This window comes from Mirounga angustirostris, unplaced genomic scaffold (assembly GCF_029215605.1).
Source record: "Mirounga angustirostris isolate CCGP_5_RB_7025 unplaced genomic scaffold, mMirAng1.0.hap1 SCAF_4, whole genome shotgun sequence".
Lineage (NCBI taxonomy): Eukaryota > Metazoa > Chordata > Mammalia > Carnivora > Phocidae > Mirounga > Mirounga angustirostris.
In genome coordinates this window covers 172023184-172045175 of record NW_026991712.1, presented here as the reverse complement: position 1 = coordinate 172045175, position 21992 = coordinate 172023184, and the positions used below count along the sequence as shown (strand labels likewise).

At 47.3% G+C, this 21992-nt stretch overlaps 1 protein-coding gene across 2 annotated transcripts in view; it reads left to right on the top strand.

Moving 5' to 3' along the window:
* Positions 1–21322, top strand: part of NCMAP (non-compact myelin associated protein) — a 42493-nt gene extending 21171 nt beyond the window's left edge. Inside the window, exons 1-4 of one of the 2 annotated variants that reach the window (XM_045895484.3) lie at positions 9343–9477; positions 13390–13478; positions 16423–16507; positions 18757–21322. In XM_045895484.3, coding sequence (XP_045751440.2) covers positions 13397–13478; positions 16423–16507; positions 18757–18898 — 309 coding nt within the window. In that variant the 5' untranslated portion in view covers positions 9343–9477; positions 13390–13396 and the 3' untranslated portion in view covers positions 18899–21322. Of the gene's footprint in view, positions 1–9342; positions 9478–13389; positions 13479–16422; positions 16508–18756 lie in introns of those variants that run through there. The other variant, XM_045895485.3, reaches the window with a different exon arrangement.
* The last annotated feature ends 670 nt before the right edge of the window (positions 21323–21992 follow it).

The window sequence follows — 21992 nt, the reverse complement described above, 5'->3', positions numbered from 1 at the left end:
TGTTCGTCATGTTTGAGGCCCTTGGAATATTGACCCTGGGCCATCTTTTTGCTTAAGAGTAAGGCGCTAAAAAGCTCATTTACTTTTTTTAAAGATTTTATGTATTTGAGAGAGAGAGCGAGAGCACGTGCGTGAGTCGGTGGGGAGGGACAGAGAGAGAGGGAGAAGCAGGGTCCCCGCTGAGCAAGGAGCTGGATGTGGGGCTCAATCCCAGGACCCCAAGATCATGACCTGAGCTGAAGGCAGAAGCCTAACTGACTGAGCCACCCTGGCACTGCTAAAAAGCTTATTTTAAAATAAAAATTTTCCTGAGGAGCTCTGGGTGTGGGGGTGGGCTTGTCAACTAGTAACCTCACTGGCTGATTGGCAGGAACCTGGTCATTCCATGGAGGATCCTGTAACTTCCATCATTATCTGTAGTCTATTCTCTTTGGCTGGTCAGTCTCCCCAGCCCCTCTCTAATTTCTTGCTTGGAGGTTAAGCCTGCCTATCTGAGTTCTGGCCCAAGGAGCTAAGGGGACTGGGTGAGCCCCACATTTCATGATTTAAACTTTCCCTCAGCCCCCTTCTCAGCCAGGAATTAACGCCCACCAGTGCTAGGTTTCTCTCAGAGCTCTGAGTCCCTAAGTCCGATGTGCACTGAATCACCTAGGGATCTTGTACAAGGCTGATTCATGTGCAGATTCTTGTTTCGTATTCCTGATGTGGCCCGAGATTCTGCATTCCTAACAAGGTCCTCAGAGCTGCCAGCGCTGCTGACCCAAGGGCCACATTTTGGTTGGCCAGGGTCTAGAGCAGTGCTCCCGCATATAACTCTATGCTGGACACATTCTAGACCTGCGCTGACCGATACGGGGCCACGAGGCACAGTGAATAGTCAGCATTTGAAATGTGGCTGGTGGGACTAAGGCACTGAACTGTAATTTTTTTAAATTTAGTTTTCCTTTAAATGTAGTTGGCTGCATGTGGCTATCATGTTGGGCAGTGCAGGTAAACCTCCTGATTCACTCTCTGTAGGGGCGGACTTACCAGATCATGCAGGACAGAGGAGGCCTATTGCAGGGAGGACAAGGTGGGGGGCTGGCGGGGCTGCAGCTGAGCTGCTCCTCTTATGAACTTGCATCTTCCTTTTTTCAGCCCCACGTGGCACCTGACTTTTGGGGGCATCTGTTGCCACCTATTCATGAGCTTTCCTGAGCTTCCTCAGCGAGATCCACTTTTATGGGTTTCCCCCCAGTCTGCAGGTTTGGGCATCAGCCTTTTCCAGGCTGCAAAGTTACACAAAACCATCAGCGTGTCCAGCTTTCAAACCTGGATTGGCCTCTCTCCAGTGTGGTTTCTTCTCTCCTTTCCCTTTGGCCGTGAGGATTTATACACCTTGATTCCTTTACTGTCATCCGCGGGGATTTGGGGAAGATGCAGAAATGAATGCTTGTTGTCCCTCCATCTGCTGTGTGTAACCCAAAGCCCCTCTGAAGTTTTGGTTTTAAAGATTTTATTTTTTTAAGTAATCTCTACACCCAGTGTGGGACTCGAACTCACTACCCCAACATCAAGAGTGCCCCCCCCCAACTGCAGCTTTTAAAACATAAAAATAGTTCTGGGGGTGCCTAGGTGGCTCAGTCAGTTGAGCACCCCACTCTTGATTTCAGCTCAGGTCATGATCTCAGGGTCATGAGATCAAGCCCCACATCGGCTCAGCATGAAATCAACTTGAGATTCTTTCCCTCTCCCTCTGCCCCTCCTCCTGCTCATGCCCACAATCTCTCTCTCTCTCTCTCAAATAAATAAATTAATTAAAAAAGTAGTTCCCAAACTTTGTTTCTCCCGGGATGATGCAAAGCTGAATTTGTCCTTTTACCTGTTGTTTTCCTATGGGTCAGGAGATTTGTCATGCCCAGGAACCTGGAGAAACCATCCCTAGGTCACTGCTGAGCCTGAGATCTGGTGGAAGAAGTCAAAGGCTCTGCCTGTCTGGGAAGAGAGAGCCTTGCTAACCCACTCAGTGTGGTTTCTCTATTCTGTGAAGGGACTGGGGGGCCTAGGAGGGGCCAGACAGCTGAGAGCATCCTCACACAGCAGAGCAGGGCAGGGCCAGCATTCATTTTTTTTTTTTTTTTAAGATTTATTTATTTAGAGAGGGAGAGAGCTAGAGAGAGAGAGAGAGAGCAGAAATGGGGGGAGGGACAAATGGAGAGGGAGAAGCAGACTCCCTGCTGAGCAGGGAACCCAATGTGGGGCTCGATCCCAGGGTCCCAGGATCATGACCTGAGCCAAAGGCGGATGCCCAACTGAGCCACCCAGGCGCCCCGGGAAGAGCATTTATAAGACTGAAGACTTTCTAAGCCCCTGGCAGGGAGGAGATTTGGAAAGGGAAAATTGAGAGTTAACTAATAAATCACACAGATGGGCGGGGGCTGGGCTGGGGTGGCCCTTCGGGACAGATGGACTGCAGACGGATGTATTTGAAGCTTCGGTTGGTGGTAGGTGCTGAGGCTTACAGGAAATCAGCTTGTGCGGCAGTGGGGGGAGTCAGGCCCGCCCCCAAGCCCACACCCACACCTGTGCCCCAGCTAGCTGGCCCAGGGTCTCCGGGACTCTTTCTCTGCTCCTCTCACAGCACTTCTCCCATGCCCCCTCCCGATGCGTGCTGGTGCTCACCGCTCCCTGGGTATGTGATCCACCTCTGCGTCCCCCACGGTGCAGGATGTGTGTCTTCAGGCATGGTGGGGGAGGCAGAAGTGGATTGAGTACAAACCTTGGGGTCAGAGAGATGAGGATCTAAATCCTATGTGTGAGACTGATGGCCCCCAGCGGTATCCACATCCTAATCCCCAAAACCTGGGACCCTGTTCCCTTACATGGCAAAGAGGAGTTTGCAGGTGTGATTAAATTAAGGGTTATGAGATGGGGAGATGATCCTGGATTACCCGGGTACAGCCAGTGTAATCACAAAATCCTTAGAAGAGGGAGGCAAGAGAGCCAGAGAGAAGGAGGCGTCATGATGGAAGCAGAGGTCAGAGACAGAGATACAGGAAGATGCTACACGGTGAGCTTGAAGGTCAAGGTAGAAGATGGGGCCACCGGCCAAGGAATGCCGGTGACCTGCCCGAGCTAGAACGGACAAGGAAACAGATTCTCTTCTAGAGGCTGAAAAAGGAACACGGCCCTGCCAACACCTCCATTTTAGCCCAGTGAGACTGATTTTAGACTTCTGACCTCTGAACTATGAGAAAATTAATTCGTGTTGTTTTAAGGCACTCTGTGTGCTAATTCATTACAGCAGCCCTAGGAAATGAACTCCTCCTAGCTCTGCCATATATGAACACTGAGACCACGGGCCAGTTACCTAACCTCCCTGAGCCTCACTTCCCTCCTCGGGAAAATAGAGTAACATACGTGAGGAAACACACACGAAGGACTCAGCATGGTATCGGGGTACTCAGCAAGCGTGGGATGGGTGGGCCGTGGTCATGTTTGTGGTCACTGTCACCGTCTCTGCTGATCTTCTGTCCACAGAGGTAAGTACAGACTGGACATTTTCTTTGTTGTCCAGACTTTCTGGGGTAGAAAGGATAGGGAACTGTCGAGGGACAGGCCTCTAGCTCTCCTCCAGTGGTTCTCAGCCTGGGGCGATTTGCCTCCCAGAGGACACGTGGCAAGTCTAGAGACATTTTTGGTTATCACAGCGTGGGGGTGCGCTGGCAGCTCGTGGGTAGAGGCCAGGGGTCCTGCAAGGCACAGGGTGGCCCCCACAACACAGAATTATCAAATGTGAATGGAGCCATTGCTGAGGAACGCTGCCACCCTCTGGAGGCTTGTCGTACCTCTTGGGCTCACAATACCAACAAGGAGAAAGGAGGGTGAGCACAGTCCTGGCCCAGCAGGGCTGCTGACCCTCGAGAGTGTCCCCAGGAATATTCTTTACCCCCTGGGAGGCTTGGCAGCCACGGGCAGTTCCAAGGTAGAAGGTCTGAGTTTGAGACTCAGCTCCTGCACTCCCTTGCTGTGAGACTTTGGGCAAGTCACTTGACCTCTCTGAGCCTGTTTCCTGTTGGCAAAGCGGATATAAAAAGACCTGCCTTGTTGTGTTGATTAAATGAGGAAACGTGTAGAAGCCCAGTGCCTGGCGCTTTGTCAGCATCTCCTTAAATAGTCGTTCGCTCCCTGCCCCGACTAGCATGTCAAGGGGGGCATTATTTCCCTCTGGCCTATTCCCTTAGGGGCATCAACTTTTTAACCTTTTAAGCCTTCTCCCCTTTGAGGCCAGTGGGACACGTGGAGGCTTACATGAGGGCTCGGGTAGAGTCTGAGGACTCTTGGGAACTGGCCGTTGGCTTGCACCCCAAGACCCAGGGTGGATGGAAGCCGCGGGTCACATTCCAGCTCGCGGTCGGTCCCTGCCACAACGCCCACAGGTCTCCCTCCTGCTGACCCCTGGCACAGCCTGTGCGGCCTTTTTGGTACTAGGCACAAATATGCCTTGTGACCACTTTCATCTGGGATTTCTATTTATAACTCTTAGTACATGGAACTTATCAGACTTGCAGGTCTTGTTTGGAAGCTCTTTGGGGGCAACTTTCTTGAGGGTGTGGGCCACAAAAATCAGAAATAAAGGATGTTCAAGCCAGAATTTGACAGGGTGGGTCAATAAGACTTGATAGATGTGGTGGGTCTGAAACCTGGGCTTCCAGATCCAAAGGCCACTGTTTTTTCCGTAGGACTTCAGTATGATAATGATCAGGCCCCTCAGTGATTAGGGCTGGGCTAGGCATGGGGGGCTGTGATCCCCACTCAGTATTGACTGGAGGAAAGATTCTTTTTTTTTTTTTTTAAAGATTTTATTTATTTATTTGAGAGCGAGAGAATGAGAGAGAGCACATGAGAGGGGGGAGGGTCAGAGGGAGAAGCAGACTCCCCGCCGAGCAGGGAGCCCGATGCGGGACTCGATCCCGGGACTCCAGGATCATGACCTGAGCCGAAGGCAGTCGCTTAACCAACTGAGCCACCCAGGCGCCCTGGAGGAAAGATTCTTAAAGCAAACAATTCCAGGGGCGCCTGGGTGGCTCAGTCGATTCAGCGTCTGCCTTCAGCTCAGGTCATGATCCCAGGGTCCTGGGATTGAGCCCCACATCGGGCTCCCTGCTTTAGCGGGGAGTCTGCTTCTCCCTCTCCCCCTCCCCCCACGCATGTTCGCTCTCACTCTCTCTCCCAAATAAATAAATAAAATCTTGTTAAAAAAGGAAACAATTCCATTCTCATCCTCAGTGTCTGAGCTCTAGGGACGTGGTCCCCATGGTCTCTGAATCCTCTTAGTGCTGTGCACATGGTGGGCTCTGGTTGAGTGACAGGGAAAATGGACAGAAGAACAGAAGGATGGATGTGCGTACAGTAGATGGGTGGGTGGGTACAGGAATGGATGGGAGGATAAAAGAATGGACAAATACATGAAACAAGAAATGTACTTCCTGATTTCCAGGAACCAACCATAAGGAATACGTATTCAGTGTGTAATTGTGTATGGCCCCAAGTTCAGGGGAGCATTAAGCCAATTCAGACTCCACCTTTGGGAGCGTGACACACAGTGGGACAAAGTCATGCAGACGGGGCAGATGGGGTTGGGGAGATCATGTGAAACCCAACAGGAATGGAGAGTATAGGTGGTGGCCATTTAGGATTCAGGCCAACTCGGGTCACTACGTAGCCAACAGAATGTTTGAAGGTTAGTTCCTAAGAGTCCCATATAATGTTGCTGCCAAGTCAAATCCCCTTTGTGGAGTTCTCCCTGGTTTGGTCCAGCCCCAGCTGCCTTTGAGGAAGGATTCCTGCCTTCCAGTCTAAATTGCACATGCTGTCTTCCCTCTCCTAATGTCCCCAGAGTCAGTATCTGCAAGGAAGGATGAGCTTTTGGAAAACACTGATTCTTAAGTTAAGCCATGAATGAGTGCAGTGCAATAGAACTACAGATTTGAAAGCCCCTTAGTGATCAGTCCCAAACTGGACCATTTTATAGACAGGAAAACCAAGGTCCAGAGAAGGGAGAGGACTTTCCAAAGTCACATGGCCAGTCAGTGGTAATGGGAACCCTGGTCTCCTGGATCTCACCCCCAGTCAGGAATCTGTGGCATGCTCTTCCTCTCTCCATCCAGCAACCCCCCCATGCTCTATACCCGTCCTGCCTTCCTGGCAGAGGTTTTACTATTCCTCAGTGGAAATGGAAGAGAAGGTTGAACCCTCCAGAAGTTCTAGGGAATCCCTCTTCAAATCCCCTCCTTGGGACATAGCTTCATGGTCTAATTCTCTGACCTCCCTGTTCATACTTGAGTTTGACCAAATGCAGCAACACTTGACCAGGTGGAAAACTGGGAGCTCAAGGTCAAGGAGAGCAGGGAGAGCACAGACTGAGGACAGAAGAGAAAGGAGAAAAGAGGTCAGGAACTGACCTTTACCGCTCACCCACCATCCACCAGGCACCGTGCCAGGTAATTGTATCTCCCTGTTTGTCACAACCTTACAAGATAGTGGACATTATCTCTGCCTTACAAACAAAAACACTGAAGCCGGAAAAGTGCCTTGGCTCATAGAACTGGTCAGAGAGGAGGCTGAGATCAAAACCCGGGTCTCCCTGACCCCAAAGCCCTCGCTGGGTCATGAACTCATAGACAGTGTGCTCTGTCACAACACCCCCAGGAGTTCTCAGGAGTCACCCAGGAGGAGCTAGACTTTCGGTGCTGAGGGCCCACACCACCAAGGTCAAGGCTAACAGGGGCCAATGCAAAGTCTTGCACTTAAGTTCAAAATGACATTTGCACAAGAGCGTAATGGAGACCTGGTTACTGGGCAGCAGCTGATCCTGATACTGTCCCGTCATAATGTGGTTACATTGCTTTGTATTTCCAAAGCACTTTGCAGTTTAGGAAGCCCTTCCACTTACCGACCTCCGAGCTTTGATTGACCATAAACAAGCATAAGTCTGGAAAAGGTTTGGGAGTATATCAATAGGGTGTGTAGGCTAGACTCCCTGTAAGGGTAATGAGCTGTTTGTTTGCATTAATCCAGTATAATATCAATAGACTTCGCGCTCAGCCACTGGGCTAAATATACATGTTTTATCTCCTAATTCTTTTTTTTTTTTTTTTAAGATTTATTTATTTATTTGAGAGAGCAAGAATGAGAGACAGAGAGCATGAGAGGGGGGAGGGTCAGAGGGAGAAGCAGGCTCCTCGCTGAGCAGGGAACCCGATGCGGGACTCGATCCTGGGGCTCCAGGACCATGACCTAAGCAGAAGGCAGTTGCTTAACCAACTGAGCCACCCAGGCGCCCTCTCCTAATTCTCACAACAACCCTCTGGAGCTCGTAACTCCTGTTTCACAGATCAGAAACCACGAGGTGAAGAAAGTCGACCAAGGTCACAGAGCTAGAATTCAGGCTTAGGTCTGATAAGTATCAAGACAAATGTCATCCTGGACATTTCAGGCCCCCTCTGGAGTTATGCGTCCAGTTTGGGGTGCTGTATTTAAGGGGGACATTGACACACAGAGAAATGAGGAACCCATGAAGGACACTATCATTGTAAAGATCGTTTGAAGGAGCTTGGAATATTTGTCTTGGGAAAAAAATAATCAGAGGACATATCATTGCTGTTCTCAAGGGCGTAAAACTCCTTAACAGGTTGGTTCACAGGACTTTTATCAACCGTTTGTTGGTTGGGTTAAACGGGATAAACTGTAGCCAGCTGCTGGCGCCACCTACTGGTGAGAGGTAAAATTGATGTGCTGATGGCTGCCGCCCAGTCCGTGTTCCATCCCTGAAGTTCGGTTTCGCCTTTCTTAACGTAGAAGTGCTTTTAAACCTGGCAGATTGTCATGTATAAGAAGTAGCACATTTACCTTTGTGGCAAGAGAATTAGGACCACTGGATGAAAATTATAAGGAAGGATATTTTGGTTTCAACATGAAGGTTAATTTTCTGAAAAAACATCCCCAAAACTCAAGGGGCTGCTTGGGAGTAGTGAGGTTCATGTCTGTGGAAGAAACCAAGTCATGCTGAATCTCCCATGTTTCGGTGGTGGGCAGAAATCAATCCCAGTGTTTTGGTGGGTCTAGGGCATTCATGGGTTACCTACTCTGAGTTATATTTGGCCAGTTGAGTAGCGGTTACCTACTCTGAGTTACATTTGGCCAGTTGAGTAGCGGTTACCTACTCAGAGTTACATTTGGCCAGAGTAGCGGTCGGCCAGTGTTGGTGGCATCTATTGTCTTATCCAGGGAGGAACTTTTAGGCCAGGCCAGAGGGAAAGAGGCTACCACGGGGGCAGAGAAGGGGGGTAGATATTTGGGACAGGTGGGATCTGGCAATGTTTATCTTCCAGATACGGCTCTAACACTTGACCAAGGGATAGGCAGAGAGGAGTGACTCAGAGAGTAAATGGTCCTGACCTTCCATCACGTCCCAGACTGACCTCCCACACAGGACCATTTGTAAACAACCCGAGGGAACAACAGTTCCTTGTAGATTCTGTAAATGCAATTAAGGCTGTGCTAAAGACAGAGAGGTTCACAGTGTGGCCGAGGGCGGGGAGCAGTCAGATAGGACCGGTCGGGGAGCTGGGGCAGGGGCTGAGCCCCAGCCTGTGTGGGTTTTCTCATCAAAGCCTGTCGTTGATTCAGGGCCTGGGTGCCGGGCCGTGTGTGCCTTGCACATTCTCCGGGAGGCAGTCCAGTGAGGATACGCGGAGAAGGGGCCGCAGGATAGGACAGACCCTGGCTCGAATCCTGGTACGGCTCCCTGTTAGCCTTGTGAGTTTAAGTTGATTGCTTCTCTACTGTGAGCCTCAGTTTCTTCATCCGTAGAAGGGGCAGTGATTGTACCTTCCTTATCCTGGGGGGTATGAGGATTGAATGAGACCGCCTTCATAAATAAAGCACTGAGCACCGTATTTTATTTAATTTATTATTATTATTACTTTATTTTATTAATTTATTATTATAATTTATTTTATTATAATTATAGATTTATTTTAATTTATTATTTATCTATTTTTATTACTATATTTTTATTATTAAATTAACCTCTGTTAGTGAAAACCATTCTCCCCCTCCCTGCACCCTCCTTGCTTTCCTATGGCCACAGACCTGGTCCCAGACACATTTGATACTGAAGTGCCCCTGCTGGGCCTCACTTGGTTAACAAGAACCGCTGGGTCCCACACATGAAAACACCCACAGCCTTGGCCGTCAATGTCCCGCCACCCTCCCTCCCACCTTCTCTGATGGGGCAGGAACAGAGATGTGATTGAGAGCCTTGGATCCTGACATAAGGCAAGATACACTCTGAGATGACTCACTGTTCCCTCAGAAGGACTAGCCGGGCCATCCGAAAGGAGGTCTGCACCCAGAACTGGGCACCCACGAGGTCTCCTTGAAGGGTCTGCGGAGGAATCTGTGTCCCAGTGGCCTCGGGCAGCTGCATTACTGGTCAGTGTGTGCGTGTGTGTGCGTATGTGTGTATGTTTGCACGCACACATGCAGGTTTCCGTAGTAACCTGTCAGGAGCCCGCGTGGGGATCCTGCGGGCTTTGAAGTTGGCAGGGCCCGGTACATAGGCCGGCTCTGCATCTTCCAGACCGTGTAAGCAGGGAGAGACAGCTTTAGAGCCCCAAGCCTTGGGGTCCTCATCTGATCCAGGGGAGAGGAAAACCTATTTTACATGGCATTTGCTAATTAAATCAAAGCATGGGTTAAAAAAGAAAATGCCTGGCCAAAGGTCTTGGCACTTAGCGGGCCCTTGGGTAGAGGCATCTGTCATTTTTGTGCATGTTGGTCCAACGGAGGATGTGTCCACAGGCAGGGTTTAGCTTATCCAGTAATTATGCCATGCGTCTCTCACTAAGTGATCCTGGATCAATGGCTACCTATTTGTCTCTCTTTTCTGTTTTTAAGATGAATTTTAAGAAAACATAATTGGTGAGTCTTCTCAGCTTGACATCGGTGGGGATAGAAGCAGGTTTAGGCAAATGCATCATAAAACTCTTTATGATGGGGTAGGGAATGGTGGGCAGTGGGGGACAGGTGCCTGTCTTTGGGAGTAGCAGTGAGGGGCAGGGGCTGGGCGGAGACTTCCATTCCGTATTCTCATATGGGTCCAAATTTATTTTTATAGAAAGAATTTTTTCTTGTTTTGAGCTCCAGAGCCACCTGTCTCCGAGTTCAGCAAATATTTGCTAATACCCACGAAAATACTAAGAGCTATCATTTATCGAGCACTGAGAGCACTTTCCATACTTAACCTCAAACCCTCAGCTCCCTTGGGAAAAGCTACCTCATTTTACAAATGAGCAAACCAAGCTGGGAGAAGTTCAGTCATTTGCTTCAGCACTTCCACTGGCAAAGGTGAGAAAAAGCAGACAATTTATATCTGGGAGAAGTAGAAGAGGATATGAAAAAGACCCCAAACAGCCTCTACCCTCAAGGACCCGACAATGGACATGGAAGGTTGACTGCTTCCGAGACACGTGTTCTGGTGATGCTTCTTTGCAGAGTGCAGCCGGGGGAGCAGAGGACCGATGGCTAACTCTGGCTAGGGCAGCGGGGAGCCTTCCCAGGGGCGGCTGGGCCCAATCCTGAAGGATGTGTTCATTTTGGAGGGGCAGCTGGCAGGGGAACATGGCCAGTGGGCCTGTTCAGCGAGGTCAGGAAGGAAGAAAGGTTGACCGGTATGAGGAGGTCAGGCCGAGCCACACACGGCTCCTTGGGAGTCCCGAGGATCTGGGCTTCGGGAGGAAGGGACAGACAAGAACTATGGGTTTTTAGGCAGGGCCCCATGGCTTAAAGGAGAGCAGAGAAAGTGAAGGCAAAGAGGGCCATTCTGAGGCCGAGGCCCCCATGGGGTGGGGCAGGCTGCAGCAACCAGAGCCCCCAGCCTGGGTGCAGATGACCTGCCCCCCGTGGAGGTGCCCTGACCCATTTCCATCAGGAGCTGGGCGGTGAAGGGCTGTGGCCCGAGGTGGGACGTCTCAGGAGACGCCCGCTGTGGGGACCTGGGCAGCCTGGCCACTGGCAGCAAAGACCGGGAATGACGGGGCCGGGTGGGGGGGGAGGGGGCGGAGTGGTCTGTTGTCACAGCAGCTTGGCAGGGGTTCGCGTGAGGAGCAGAGGGGCTGGCAAGAGAGGCTGGAAACAGTGGAGGGTTTTCCCTGCCAGCAGTTCAAATGTGGGCACTGGGAGGTGATTGTTTTTTTGAGCCCGAGAATGCTGTGATCAAACCTACAGTCTCTGTCTGTCTCTCTCTCACTAGAATGTGAGCTTCTGGAGGCAAGGAGTCTGTCTTGCATTTCACTAGTATGTTCCCAGCATCTAGCCCAGCGTCAGTCACTTAGTAGGTGCTCAATTAGTATTTGGCTAGTAAATATCTAGAACCATGATCTTCCAGTGTTTATGGGTATATACAGATGTGGTAAACCTTTTAAAACTTCAATGAAAAGAAAACACACTAACGGCCGAGGTAGTGGTTACTTTGGGAGAGGGAGGAAATGAGGTAGAAGTAGAGTAGAAAAAGGATTTCAACTGACTCTTGCTTTTCTTCCTTAATAAAGAAGAACTGAAGAGAATACGATCATAAACATTTGTTCAGTCTGAGTGCTGAGTATATGGGCTCTTATGACATCATTATTTGTAATTTAAAAATACTTATTTTAAAAAGAAAACAAATTGGGTGCCTGGGTGGCTCAGTCAGTTGAGCACCTGCCTTAGGTTCGGGTTATAATCTCAGGGTCCTGGGATCGAGCCCCACATCGGGCTTCCTGCTCAGGGGGGAGCCTGCTTCTCCCTCTCTCTCTACCCCTCCCCCTGCTTGTGCATGCTCTCTCTCTCTCTCAAATAAATATATAAAATATTTTTTAAAAGAATTGTGTACAAATATTGTGTTAGGTGTATAGGACATCTCTTCTCCGGAAGATGGAGTCACCACCATGAAGCCTATGTCTTCTTAGCATTACAAATAGGCCTGGATAATTCTTTTCCTGGCAGCGATCCTTCACAGGTCTATAAACTGTAATAAAAGTACTGTTCTGAAGTAGAGAAACCTCGTTGGTGTCCCTCCTCTTCTTGATGCCTGTCGTTCAGAGCAAGGGTGGATGCTACCATACGCTCAGAATATACTTCTTGGGGGAGGATCTCGACACTTGTTCCTGGTGGCGTGACATCGTATTAACCGGGAACCCCCTGGCTCACTCCTCAAGTGTAAGATTGCAGGCTTGTGAATTTGGATTCCTGCCCCCGTCAGGGAAAGAAGCTATACTGGGCACTCAGAGCCTGTGTTTGGGTCCGAGCTCTATGTGTTCCTTGCTGTGTGACTTTTGTCCCTTCACTCAGCCTCTCTGAGCCTCAGTTTGCTCAGCAGTAAAATGTGATGACTGAGAAGATTAACGGGTGAGCTGATACAATGTGTGAAGGTGCCTATGACAGAGCCTGGTGCCTGGCGGACGCTCAGCACGCAGGGTCTGTCGTCCCACTGAGGGCTTTGTGCAGCCTGGCCTTTGTTCTCTGTCCTGCCATCCCAAACCATGTCCATCCCTCAAGGCCCATGCAAATTTAGCTTTTCCTTGAAACCGTTCTTCACAGCCCAGGGATGGCTTATGTCCCTGACTACTTAATAGCATAGTTAAATTTTCCATCTGCTTGCTTATTTATTTATTTACGTTTGCCTCGTTGGATTGTAAAGCTTCTGAAAGCAGAAGCATCATTTCAGGCATCGTTGTGAGATACTGACAGTCCCACCAGCACGGGAGATGGATGTCCTGGGTTAAATTCAAACTCGGGGCTCCATGAGGCGTTAGGGACTTCAGTTTCATCAGTAAAACGACCATCATAGCCTCCCTCACACAGTTTCTAGGAGATCAGTTTAGACATTCTGGGTGAAACCTAGTTAGGAAAAACTTAATAAATATCGCTGAATTAATTTATACTGCTGTGAACAAGGAAGTTGTTTTTTTTTTTTTTAAGATTTTATTTATTTATTTGAGAGAGAGAGAATGAGAAACAGAGAGCATGAGAGGGAGGAGGGTCAGAGGGAGAAGCAGACTCCCTGCCAAGCAGGGAGCCCAATGCGGGACTCGATCCCGGGACTCCAGGATCATGACCTGAGCCGAAGGCAGTCGCTTAACCAACTGAGCCACCCAGGCGCCCAACAAGGAAGTTCTTTACAAACGTCAGACATTATTTTTAATTCTCCACAGTAGATAGCAAAAGGCCCTGTATTTACTTGCCGTGAAGAAAAGCCACCTGCTTGACTCTTCTCTAGTCATCCAAGTAAAGACCAAAAGAGGCATCATACAGACATTGTAAAGCTCACTCTGGTGTTACATGAAATTTCGTCTTTGTTCTTGCCAGGATCGAGATGACCACAGCCACCCCTTTGCGGGGTACTACCTTCTTCTCCTTGAACGTGACCACCAGAGAAGAAGACTTCCTGTACAAGAGTAAGGCCAACTTGGGTCGGTGGCCAGGGGAGGGATGGCGGAACGAGGACTGTGGTCAGCTCCTGGTGTAGAGGTCAAGAGCGTGGCTTCTAGAGATAAGACTGCCTGGGTCCCAGTTTCACTGCTACCATATGCCCACTGTGACCGTGAGCACATCACCTCACTGCTTCGTGTCTGTTTCCTCATCTGTAAGCTGGGGATATGAATGAAACTATTAACATCACACACTTTAATGGTGTGAGGACTAAACCAGATGATCCATGTAAGGAGCTTAGAATAGCCTCGATGCACACAAACTACCTAATGAGTATTATTATGATCATTACTGGTATGACTACTATTATCATCAGGGAGTTTTGGGTTCTAGAGGGCAACAGACAGTTGAATCTCCTGTAAGATGTCCCTAAACGAATCACCTTAAAATGTAACTACTTTCATACGATTCGTACGATTTTTGCAAGGCAAAAACATCCCATCAGTTCACAAAGGAGTAAATGAGTGTAGGTGGGAGTAGTCCTGGGGAGACATTTGCCAGGAGCAAGGGGTCCCGGAAGGAAAAACTTAACAACCACTCTTCAGAAAACCAATTAATTGTGTTAGGGGAAGTTGGGCCCATTTCCGTCATTTCTGTTGGTCTGGCACATACCCATGCACGTGGAATAGGCTTCCTGACACGGAGTGTTTCCCCAGTGATAACAGCTCCAGACCGCGGTCCTGGCAGGAAGTCGACTACTGACAAGACGTGTGTCTTCGTGGAGACCCAGAAAGGGTCACTCTTGGGACAGAGACCCGTGTGTCAGCCTGCTCCTTGCCAGGTTGGGAGACCTCCAGAGGCCTGCTGACGTAGCTCGGAACAGTGCTGAAGGGAAATGCAGGGTAGATCGAATCTCCGTCAGCAGGATGGGAATAATTCTACTTTTACTTAACTAAAAGTAGTGGTTCTCAACCAGATGATTCTGCCCCCTAGAGAAGACGGCCAGATTTTGAAAATAAAATATAGAACACCCGGTTAAATTTGAATTTAAGGGAAGTAGTGTTTGTTTAGTATAAGGACATGCCATGCAATAGTTGAGACATCCCAAAAATTATTCATTATTTGTCAGAAATTCTAATTTAAATAGGTAGCCGGTACCTTGTCTGGCCACTTTACTATCAGGGGACATATGACAGCGTTTGGACCCTGTTGCTTGTCACACCTGGTGGGGAGGAAGAAGCAGTATGAATGATATCTAGTGAGTGGAGGCCAGAGACGCTGCTAAACGTTGTACAGGCACAGGAGAGTCCCCACAGCAAAGGGTTATCCAGACAAGGTTACAAAACCATGGATTAAAGCATCATCACAGGACACCCCAGGAAGGAGACAAAAAATAAGTTATTCCATAATGGATTCCCCACCCCACCCCCTTTTTCTTTCCTTCCAGTCTTTCTTCCTGTGACTATTTGGACAGTTTTGTTCTTGTTTTTATTTAGTCAGCCTTTTTGTGAGAGCATTACATACATTCAAAAAAATGCACAAATCAGAGTGCACAGCTGGATGAATTTTCACTAAATGAACATAGTTGGGTAACCAGCCCGCAGATCAAGAAGCAGACCACCTCTAGGATCCCAGGCGTCCCAGCACCCCTTGCCACACTATCCCCACCTGGTCAAGGGAACCCGCTGTTCTGACTTCTCTCAGACATTAGTTCTACCTGGTTTTGAGCTTTATAGAAATGGAAACATACCGTACATGCCCTTTTATATCTGGCTTCTTTTATTCAACATTATGTTTGTATGCACATACTTTAACGGTTGCAACATACTGCGTATATGTGGGTGTGTACATAATATCACATTCTCTTTTCCACAAATCATTCAAACTATAGGGCAATATTTCATGAGGTAGGCATGCCATACCTTATTGAACCATTCCTGTGTTTAGAATATAAATAACATTGTAATGAACATTTTCATTCATACAGCTTTTTCTGTATTTAGGATTATTCCCTAAGATAGACACCCCAGAATCAAATAGATTGGCTTAAAGTATGACCCGCCCCATATGGTTTTTTTGTATTTTCAATTTCAATTCCCACAAGGATGTTGATTTTGAACGTGGAATTAGAGGTGGCCAAGGAGATTGAGTGCTGATACTGAAATTAGAACCTGAGATACTAAGCCACAAAGACATTCATTATAGCCTTGTTTTTCATAGTATAAAATTGAAAACAACATACATATCCTCAATATGGAATTGGTAAACAAGTTATGTCACATCCAAACAATGGGGGACTACATAGCCATCAAAGTCATGAAAAACAATGTAATGACATGGGAAGATGATTGGGATATGGTTGTAAAACTGCATGTTCCATTTTTATCAAGTGCATATTTTCCCACTTTTATGACTGTTTCCTTAAGGTGGATTTTCAGACATAGGATTAATAAATTACTCAAAAAATGTGGAGTAGATAGGTATTTAATACGCATACATGCGTATACATGATGACATTGGTGAAAGTACGTATGTGTAGATGATCAGTGGTTCCTGGGGCAATGAGTTCCTTTTTTTTTTTTTTTTTGTATTTTATTTTCAAAATCAGCTACAAAATTACATATTACTTTGTATCATCACAAAGAGGCAAGGGCATTTTGCTTGCCTGTTTCACAAAGGAAGTTGGATGCTGTGTTAAGACTGATAACAACAGGATGGCCTGAGACAGGATTTGGGCAGGTGATGTGCTGAGGACACCGCCCTCCAAGCCCCCCTGTGGGGAGGGGTGCCCCGCCATTCTGGATATGTCTCTGTCCTGGGGTCAGCAGGCAGGGTGCCAGGACAGCACATCCTCTCCTCGCCCAAGCCAGTGAGGATGGGAGGTGCCAGGTGGAGGTCCCCCTCCCAGTCTCTGGATGCTTCCCTTCATTTCAGTTTATACGTTTGCCATTCCCACCCCTCTCCTCGTAGGTTCTGGAGCCATTGTTGCGGCCATTGTGGTAGTTGTCATCATCATCTTCACCGTGGTTCTGATCCTGCTGAAGATATACAACAGGTACGGGATGCCCTGGGCTCTGAGGCTCTTGTCCCTTCGGTGATGTCAGAATGAACGCGAACTAACTCTTTGGGGGTGCCAGCCGCGTGCCCCGCAGGACCCATGAGGCCGTCGTCCAATGCTCGAACCCTTTGTGGGTCCTTTTTTGACATCTGTTCTCCTGTAGGAACTTCATGGTAACCAAATATTTTTGTACCTGCAGAGATAGTTGTTAAATATAACAATCATCATGACAGTGCTAATGACCTTGAGCACTGCGGTAAGGTGACGTACGGTCATAGAGGAATATGTTCCAATCCTTTAATCTCGGGGAGCCCTCTGCTAGGCTGTGTTGAGCAGACCACGTGAGTATTTGAGGTGACAAATACTGGGATGCCTGTACCCCCAGCTCCGTTTTCTGGAACCAAATAGGAGGAAATAATACCATGTGATTGCATAAAGAATAAATGTTGTGTTACCACCTCTAAGTCACAACTTCTTCCCAGGCAAGAAATCAAAATAGACTATAAACACAACCACATCATAGAAGACTTGGAAGCCATTAAAAAAAAAAAAAAAAGATATTGCAGAAGTGTGTTTATTGATGAGGAAAGCTGTTTACAGTGTATCAGCAAAGTTTACAAAGAGCATATGTACATTATAGTTATACACGTGGTTACACACACACACAACCAAGGAAGATTCAAATGCTACATGGCAAGGTGTTAACAACCAGTGTGTCTGCATGATGGAATTGCTAGTTGCTTGGTTGGTTTTTACAGGGGGACCCCTGTATGTCTTTATTTTGAGGAGGTGCAAACATGCATTGTTTTTATAATAATGTTAATGTTATTTGTAAAACATGTATGTTTCATATTATATATGTATCTAAAATGTATATATAATGTACACATATATTATATACATATATTGATCTCTTACCATGTGCCAGGCATGATTCTAAGCTCCTTGTATGTATTAACTCATTTAATCCTCACTACAACCCCACCAGTTGGGTAATTCTATATCCCCCAATTTTGTAGGAGTGAAACACGCACTGGGAAATAAGCCAACAAGCCCAAGTTTACTCAGCCTCGGTGGCAGAGTTGGGATTTAAACCCAGTACACATGGTTTCAAAGAAAATACTCCCACCACTATGTGTAATAATAACAACAACACTTAATAAGTTATTTTTACAATTTTGAGGGTATTACAATTTGGATCCGTCCCAGACCAGGAAGTGGCATCCAACCATAGTGTCTGCCCTTCATCCCTGTCCATCAGTGCTGGAGCTCTGAGCCCCTTTCCTAGGTTGTAATTTGGATGGAGACTACCCACCCCACCCTGTTTACAATGATGCCTGGGCTGCAACTGAGAGACCAGAGCTCGGTCTTTTGTCTCTCAAAGGCAGGCAAGTCATTTTAACCTCTCTGTGCCTCCATTTTGTCATCTTTAAAATGGAAGGCTCTCCAAGTGGGACAACTGAGTGATGGTTGCATGGAGAATACCCTTGTTTTGAGGAGTATTTAGGGGTGAAGTGGCATGACGTCTGCAACTGACTGAGATAGTTCAGAATTTAAAAAAACACTCTGTGTATATGTATGTGTGTAGATGTACACATGTGTAAATGAAGAGAGAGAGAAAGAGGCAAATGTGGCAGACTGCTGGTAATCAGTGAATTGTTCCATGAGGGGTACTCAGGTACTAACTGTACTATTTGTGCAACTTTTCTGAGCATTTGAAATGAAAAAAAAAAAAAAAAGCATTATGTTAGGTCAACAAGATGAAATTTCATGTAGATGTTAGAATTAATGATTGGTATAGTCATTGAATTTTCTGGCATATGAAATGAAAGATTGGATATACATTTTAAGTCCATTCTCTTCTCAACTATGCAAAAAGTTCTTAAATATTTCTAACAATCAACTTGGCAAGCATAATGAAACTGCAAAATTTAACTCACACTACAACTTTGAACAGAAAAAAAAAATCATAGTATCTTCATTTCGTCTTTAATATAGTCACCTGACACTTTACTCATTCATTAACAGGAAAAAATAAAATAAAATTAAATATCTAACCTAAGTTACACAAAAAAATGGAAGGGTCAGGCTAGCTGATGTCTAAGGTTCCTTCCAGTTGTAAAATTCTGTGGGTGGCAATCAAGCAACGTGATTTAATGATGATCTACGTTAATCTCCTTGCCAGAGCCAAAATCATAGGGTATAGAAGGTGGAAGACTCAAGCATGCATGCGTATCTCATTCCAGGAAAATGAGGACCAGGCGGGAGCTGGAGCCCAAGGGGCCCAAGCCAGCCTCCCCTTCTGCCTTGGGCCCGAACAACAACAGCAGTCAACACCCTGCAACCGTGACCTTCAGCCCCGTTGACGTCCACGTGGAGACTCGGTGACCCCCCCCCCCCACCTTGGTGCTATCTTGGCCACCATCCAAAGAGCCTTCTCCAGTCAAGACCCAGAAGCACATATCTCCTCTGGCAGCTTCACTATGAGTTCCTTCCGGTTGGGTCGACAAGGGGCATCTCATGCAAGTCTGGATGCTTCCAACCCCCAACCCTGCCCTGCCCCGCCCCACCCTAGCTGTGTCCATGTCCCTGCTGCCACCCTTCCAAAAAGCTGTGGGACATTGTTTGTGCTCTGATGAGGTAGAGCTATGCCGGCAATCCACTGAAGTGGGTGTGGCTCTCTCGCCCAAACACAATTGCTAGACAGACAGCCCAGGAATCTTCTGGGCAGGAGTCAGGGGTCAGAGCATGCTCCCAAGAGTATCACCGCAGAGTCTGCCACTGCGGTCCTATAGGAATCAGTGCTGTAGCCACAGCTTTGCAGAGCAAAATACTCAATGCTGTTCATCGGGCACAGGGGAACTAACTTGAGCTAACTAAGCAAAAAACCAACCTGTTAATTTATAACTTGTTCCTGTACTAGATGACTGCTAGCTAGCTCATGACAACCAGTCAGCAGATTTCTCCGTCTTTAAGAAAGGTAATGGGGGGCGCCTGGGTGGCTCAGTCGTTAAGCGTCTGCCTTCGGCTCAGGTCATGATCCCAGGGTCCTGGGATCGAGTCCCACATCGGGCTCCCTGCTCAACAGGAAGCCTGCTTCTCCCTCTCCCACTCCCCCTGCTTGTGTTCCTGCTCTCGCTATCTCTCTCTCTGTCAAATAAAAAAAAAAAAAAAAAAAAAATTTTAATAAAAAAAAAAAAGAAAGGTAATGGGAAAGACAATTCTTCTCGAAAGGTTTCTACTTCATCAGCAAAGAGTCAGAGGACAAGGAATAGGGTGACCTTGAGGAATGATGGCCTCTAGGGCAAAAGCTTATTGCGGTGTCCTCGGGCCTTGAATGAGCCAGGAGCGGGTCAGAGCCCGTCCTCTCCCTTTGGGGCTGGATTAAGCCTAACTCAGTCTCATTTCTTGGCTTCCCTCTGTTTGGATTCTGAGCAGTCCCCTCTCTCCAGGTCACATCTTACCTCCAAGGACGAGTATTAGAGACGGATAAGATTACAACCCTGTTTATGTTACCTGTGTCCTTCCCGGTGACCTTGCAGAGATCCAGGGCACATGTAAAGCACCACGTTCGCAAACCATTTCTCTGTACGGAGCTGATCTCTTTGACTCCTTAGCCCAGAGAACAATCTATTGAGAGGGAAAAGCATTTTGAAATTAAGAAGGCTTGCCTTCCAAGCCCTACCTCCTGGTCGTGTGGCCTTGGAAGAGTCACGTGAGCGCTCCTTATTGGGTTTGCTAACCATAAGACTCACAGACTTGACTTTAATTAGTCAAGGACTTGGTAGGTAGAGCCGCTCGGGTGGTACCTGGCACTCAGCAAATGCTTAATTCATGAGAGCCAGCATTATTGTTACAGAATTTCTTCAATTGCAGGACGTATTTGTTCACATGTTAAATGATTCTGAAATCAGAATTTGTCTTAAAATTGATGGGTCCATTAATGTAGTATTTTTTTCTCTCTCCAAAAGCTGTCATGTACCTTACAGTTGAAGGCATCTTGGAAACAAGGCAATAAATCTTTACTCTGTTGCAGAAAGTGACACACTCTGACCTTTAACCTCAAATTCTAGGGGTCTCTTCCTCTTGGAGGCAGAAATCTCTTCTGAGGGGAAACTGAGGGTCAGGAAGGTAAGAAGGCTGACCCAGGGTCACAGAGCCATGTCATCCCACTATAAAAATGCTCGCTTGGATATGTCTGGAAAAATACTGGTAAATTCTTCCTGCCCAAACATCTTTTCTCCCTACTGTGTTTAAATATCCACCATGTACCAGGTACTTGGCAAGATGCTTTCACATAAATAAGCTCATCAGATATTTTTCCCAATAACCTTGGGAGGAATTATTTGTTCTGTTTGCAGGTGAGAATTGCAAATTCCAAGAGAAAGGTACTTGTCCACAGTCACACAGCTAGTTAATTTGCAAAGATAAGACGCAAACCCACATTTTTGACTCCAAAGTCCCACTCTCCGTTGTACCACATTCTTCCCTAACATCCTGGCTCAAAGAACATGGATTCTTTCATGGGCCGAACAGGAGGAGGACCGGCTTGTCCATGTGTCTGAGCAGAGGTCAGGAGTCTGGCTTCCAAACTGACAGTAGGGGCAAAGCCACTTTGGTAGCCTCCTTTGGGCTCCCATGATCGAAGCCGAAGGACCCCTCTCTGAGCCCATCAAAGCTCTAAGGATTCCTGTTTCATTTCCCATAACCCTTATGCCCAAGGAGCAAGGGATAGAGTGCCATCCAACCAGGGAAAGCTATTTCCTGACGGACTCAAACCCCAAATAGATATGTTTCCCAAAAGTGTTCTGCTTTAAAAAATATATATGTATATATATATTTTTTGTTTGTTTGTTTGGAATGTTCCAGCCCAAAAACCAAACTCTTCTGCCCATACTGGAATCTTCCTGGAATTACTAGAGGAATTATCCCTTGTTATGTGTTCTTTTGCTCAATGAAAGCTTGGAAGTGGAGGAGGGGGGAGAGGCAGAGAGGTAAGGGGAGCCCAAGAAAGGGGTTTTAGTGTTTCATTTTTTAGCTAAAGAAGATAACTCAATAAGCATCCTTTAAGGGCTCCTGTGTGCAAGTTGAAGTGCTACTAAACATATTGTCACGGTCCCCACTCTCAAGGAATCTGCCACCGGTCTCCTGGGACAGGGATCTTGCAACACAGTGGAGTACGTCATTTCTGACAGGTGCCTTTCCTAACTGAGCAGATGCCACCTTATTTGGCCACTGATTCGATAAAAGACATTAAACATCTAAAGAAAAATGTCTAGGGGCGCCTGGGTGGCTCAGTTGTTAAGCGTCTGCCTTCGGCTCAGGTCATGATCCCAGGGTCCTGGGATCGAGTCCCACATCGGGCTCCCTGCTCCGCGGGAGCCTGCTTCTCCCTCTGCCTCTCTCTCTCTCTCATGAATAAATAAAATCTTAAAAAAAAAAAAAAAAAAGAATAAATCCCTCGGGGAGAGACAGAATGAAA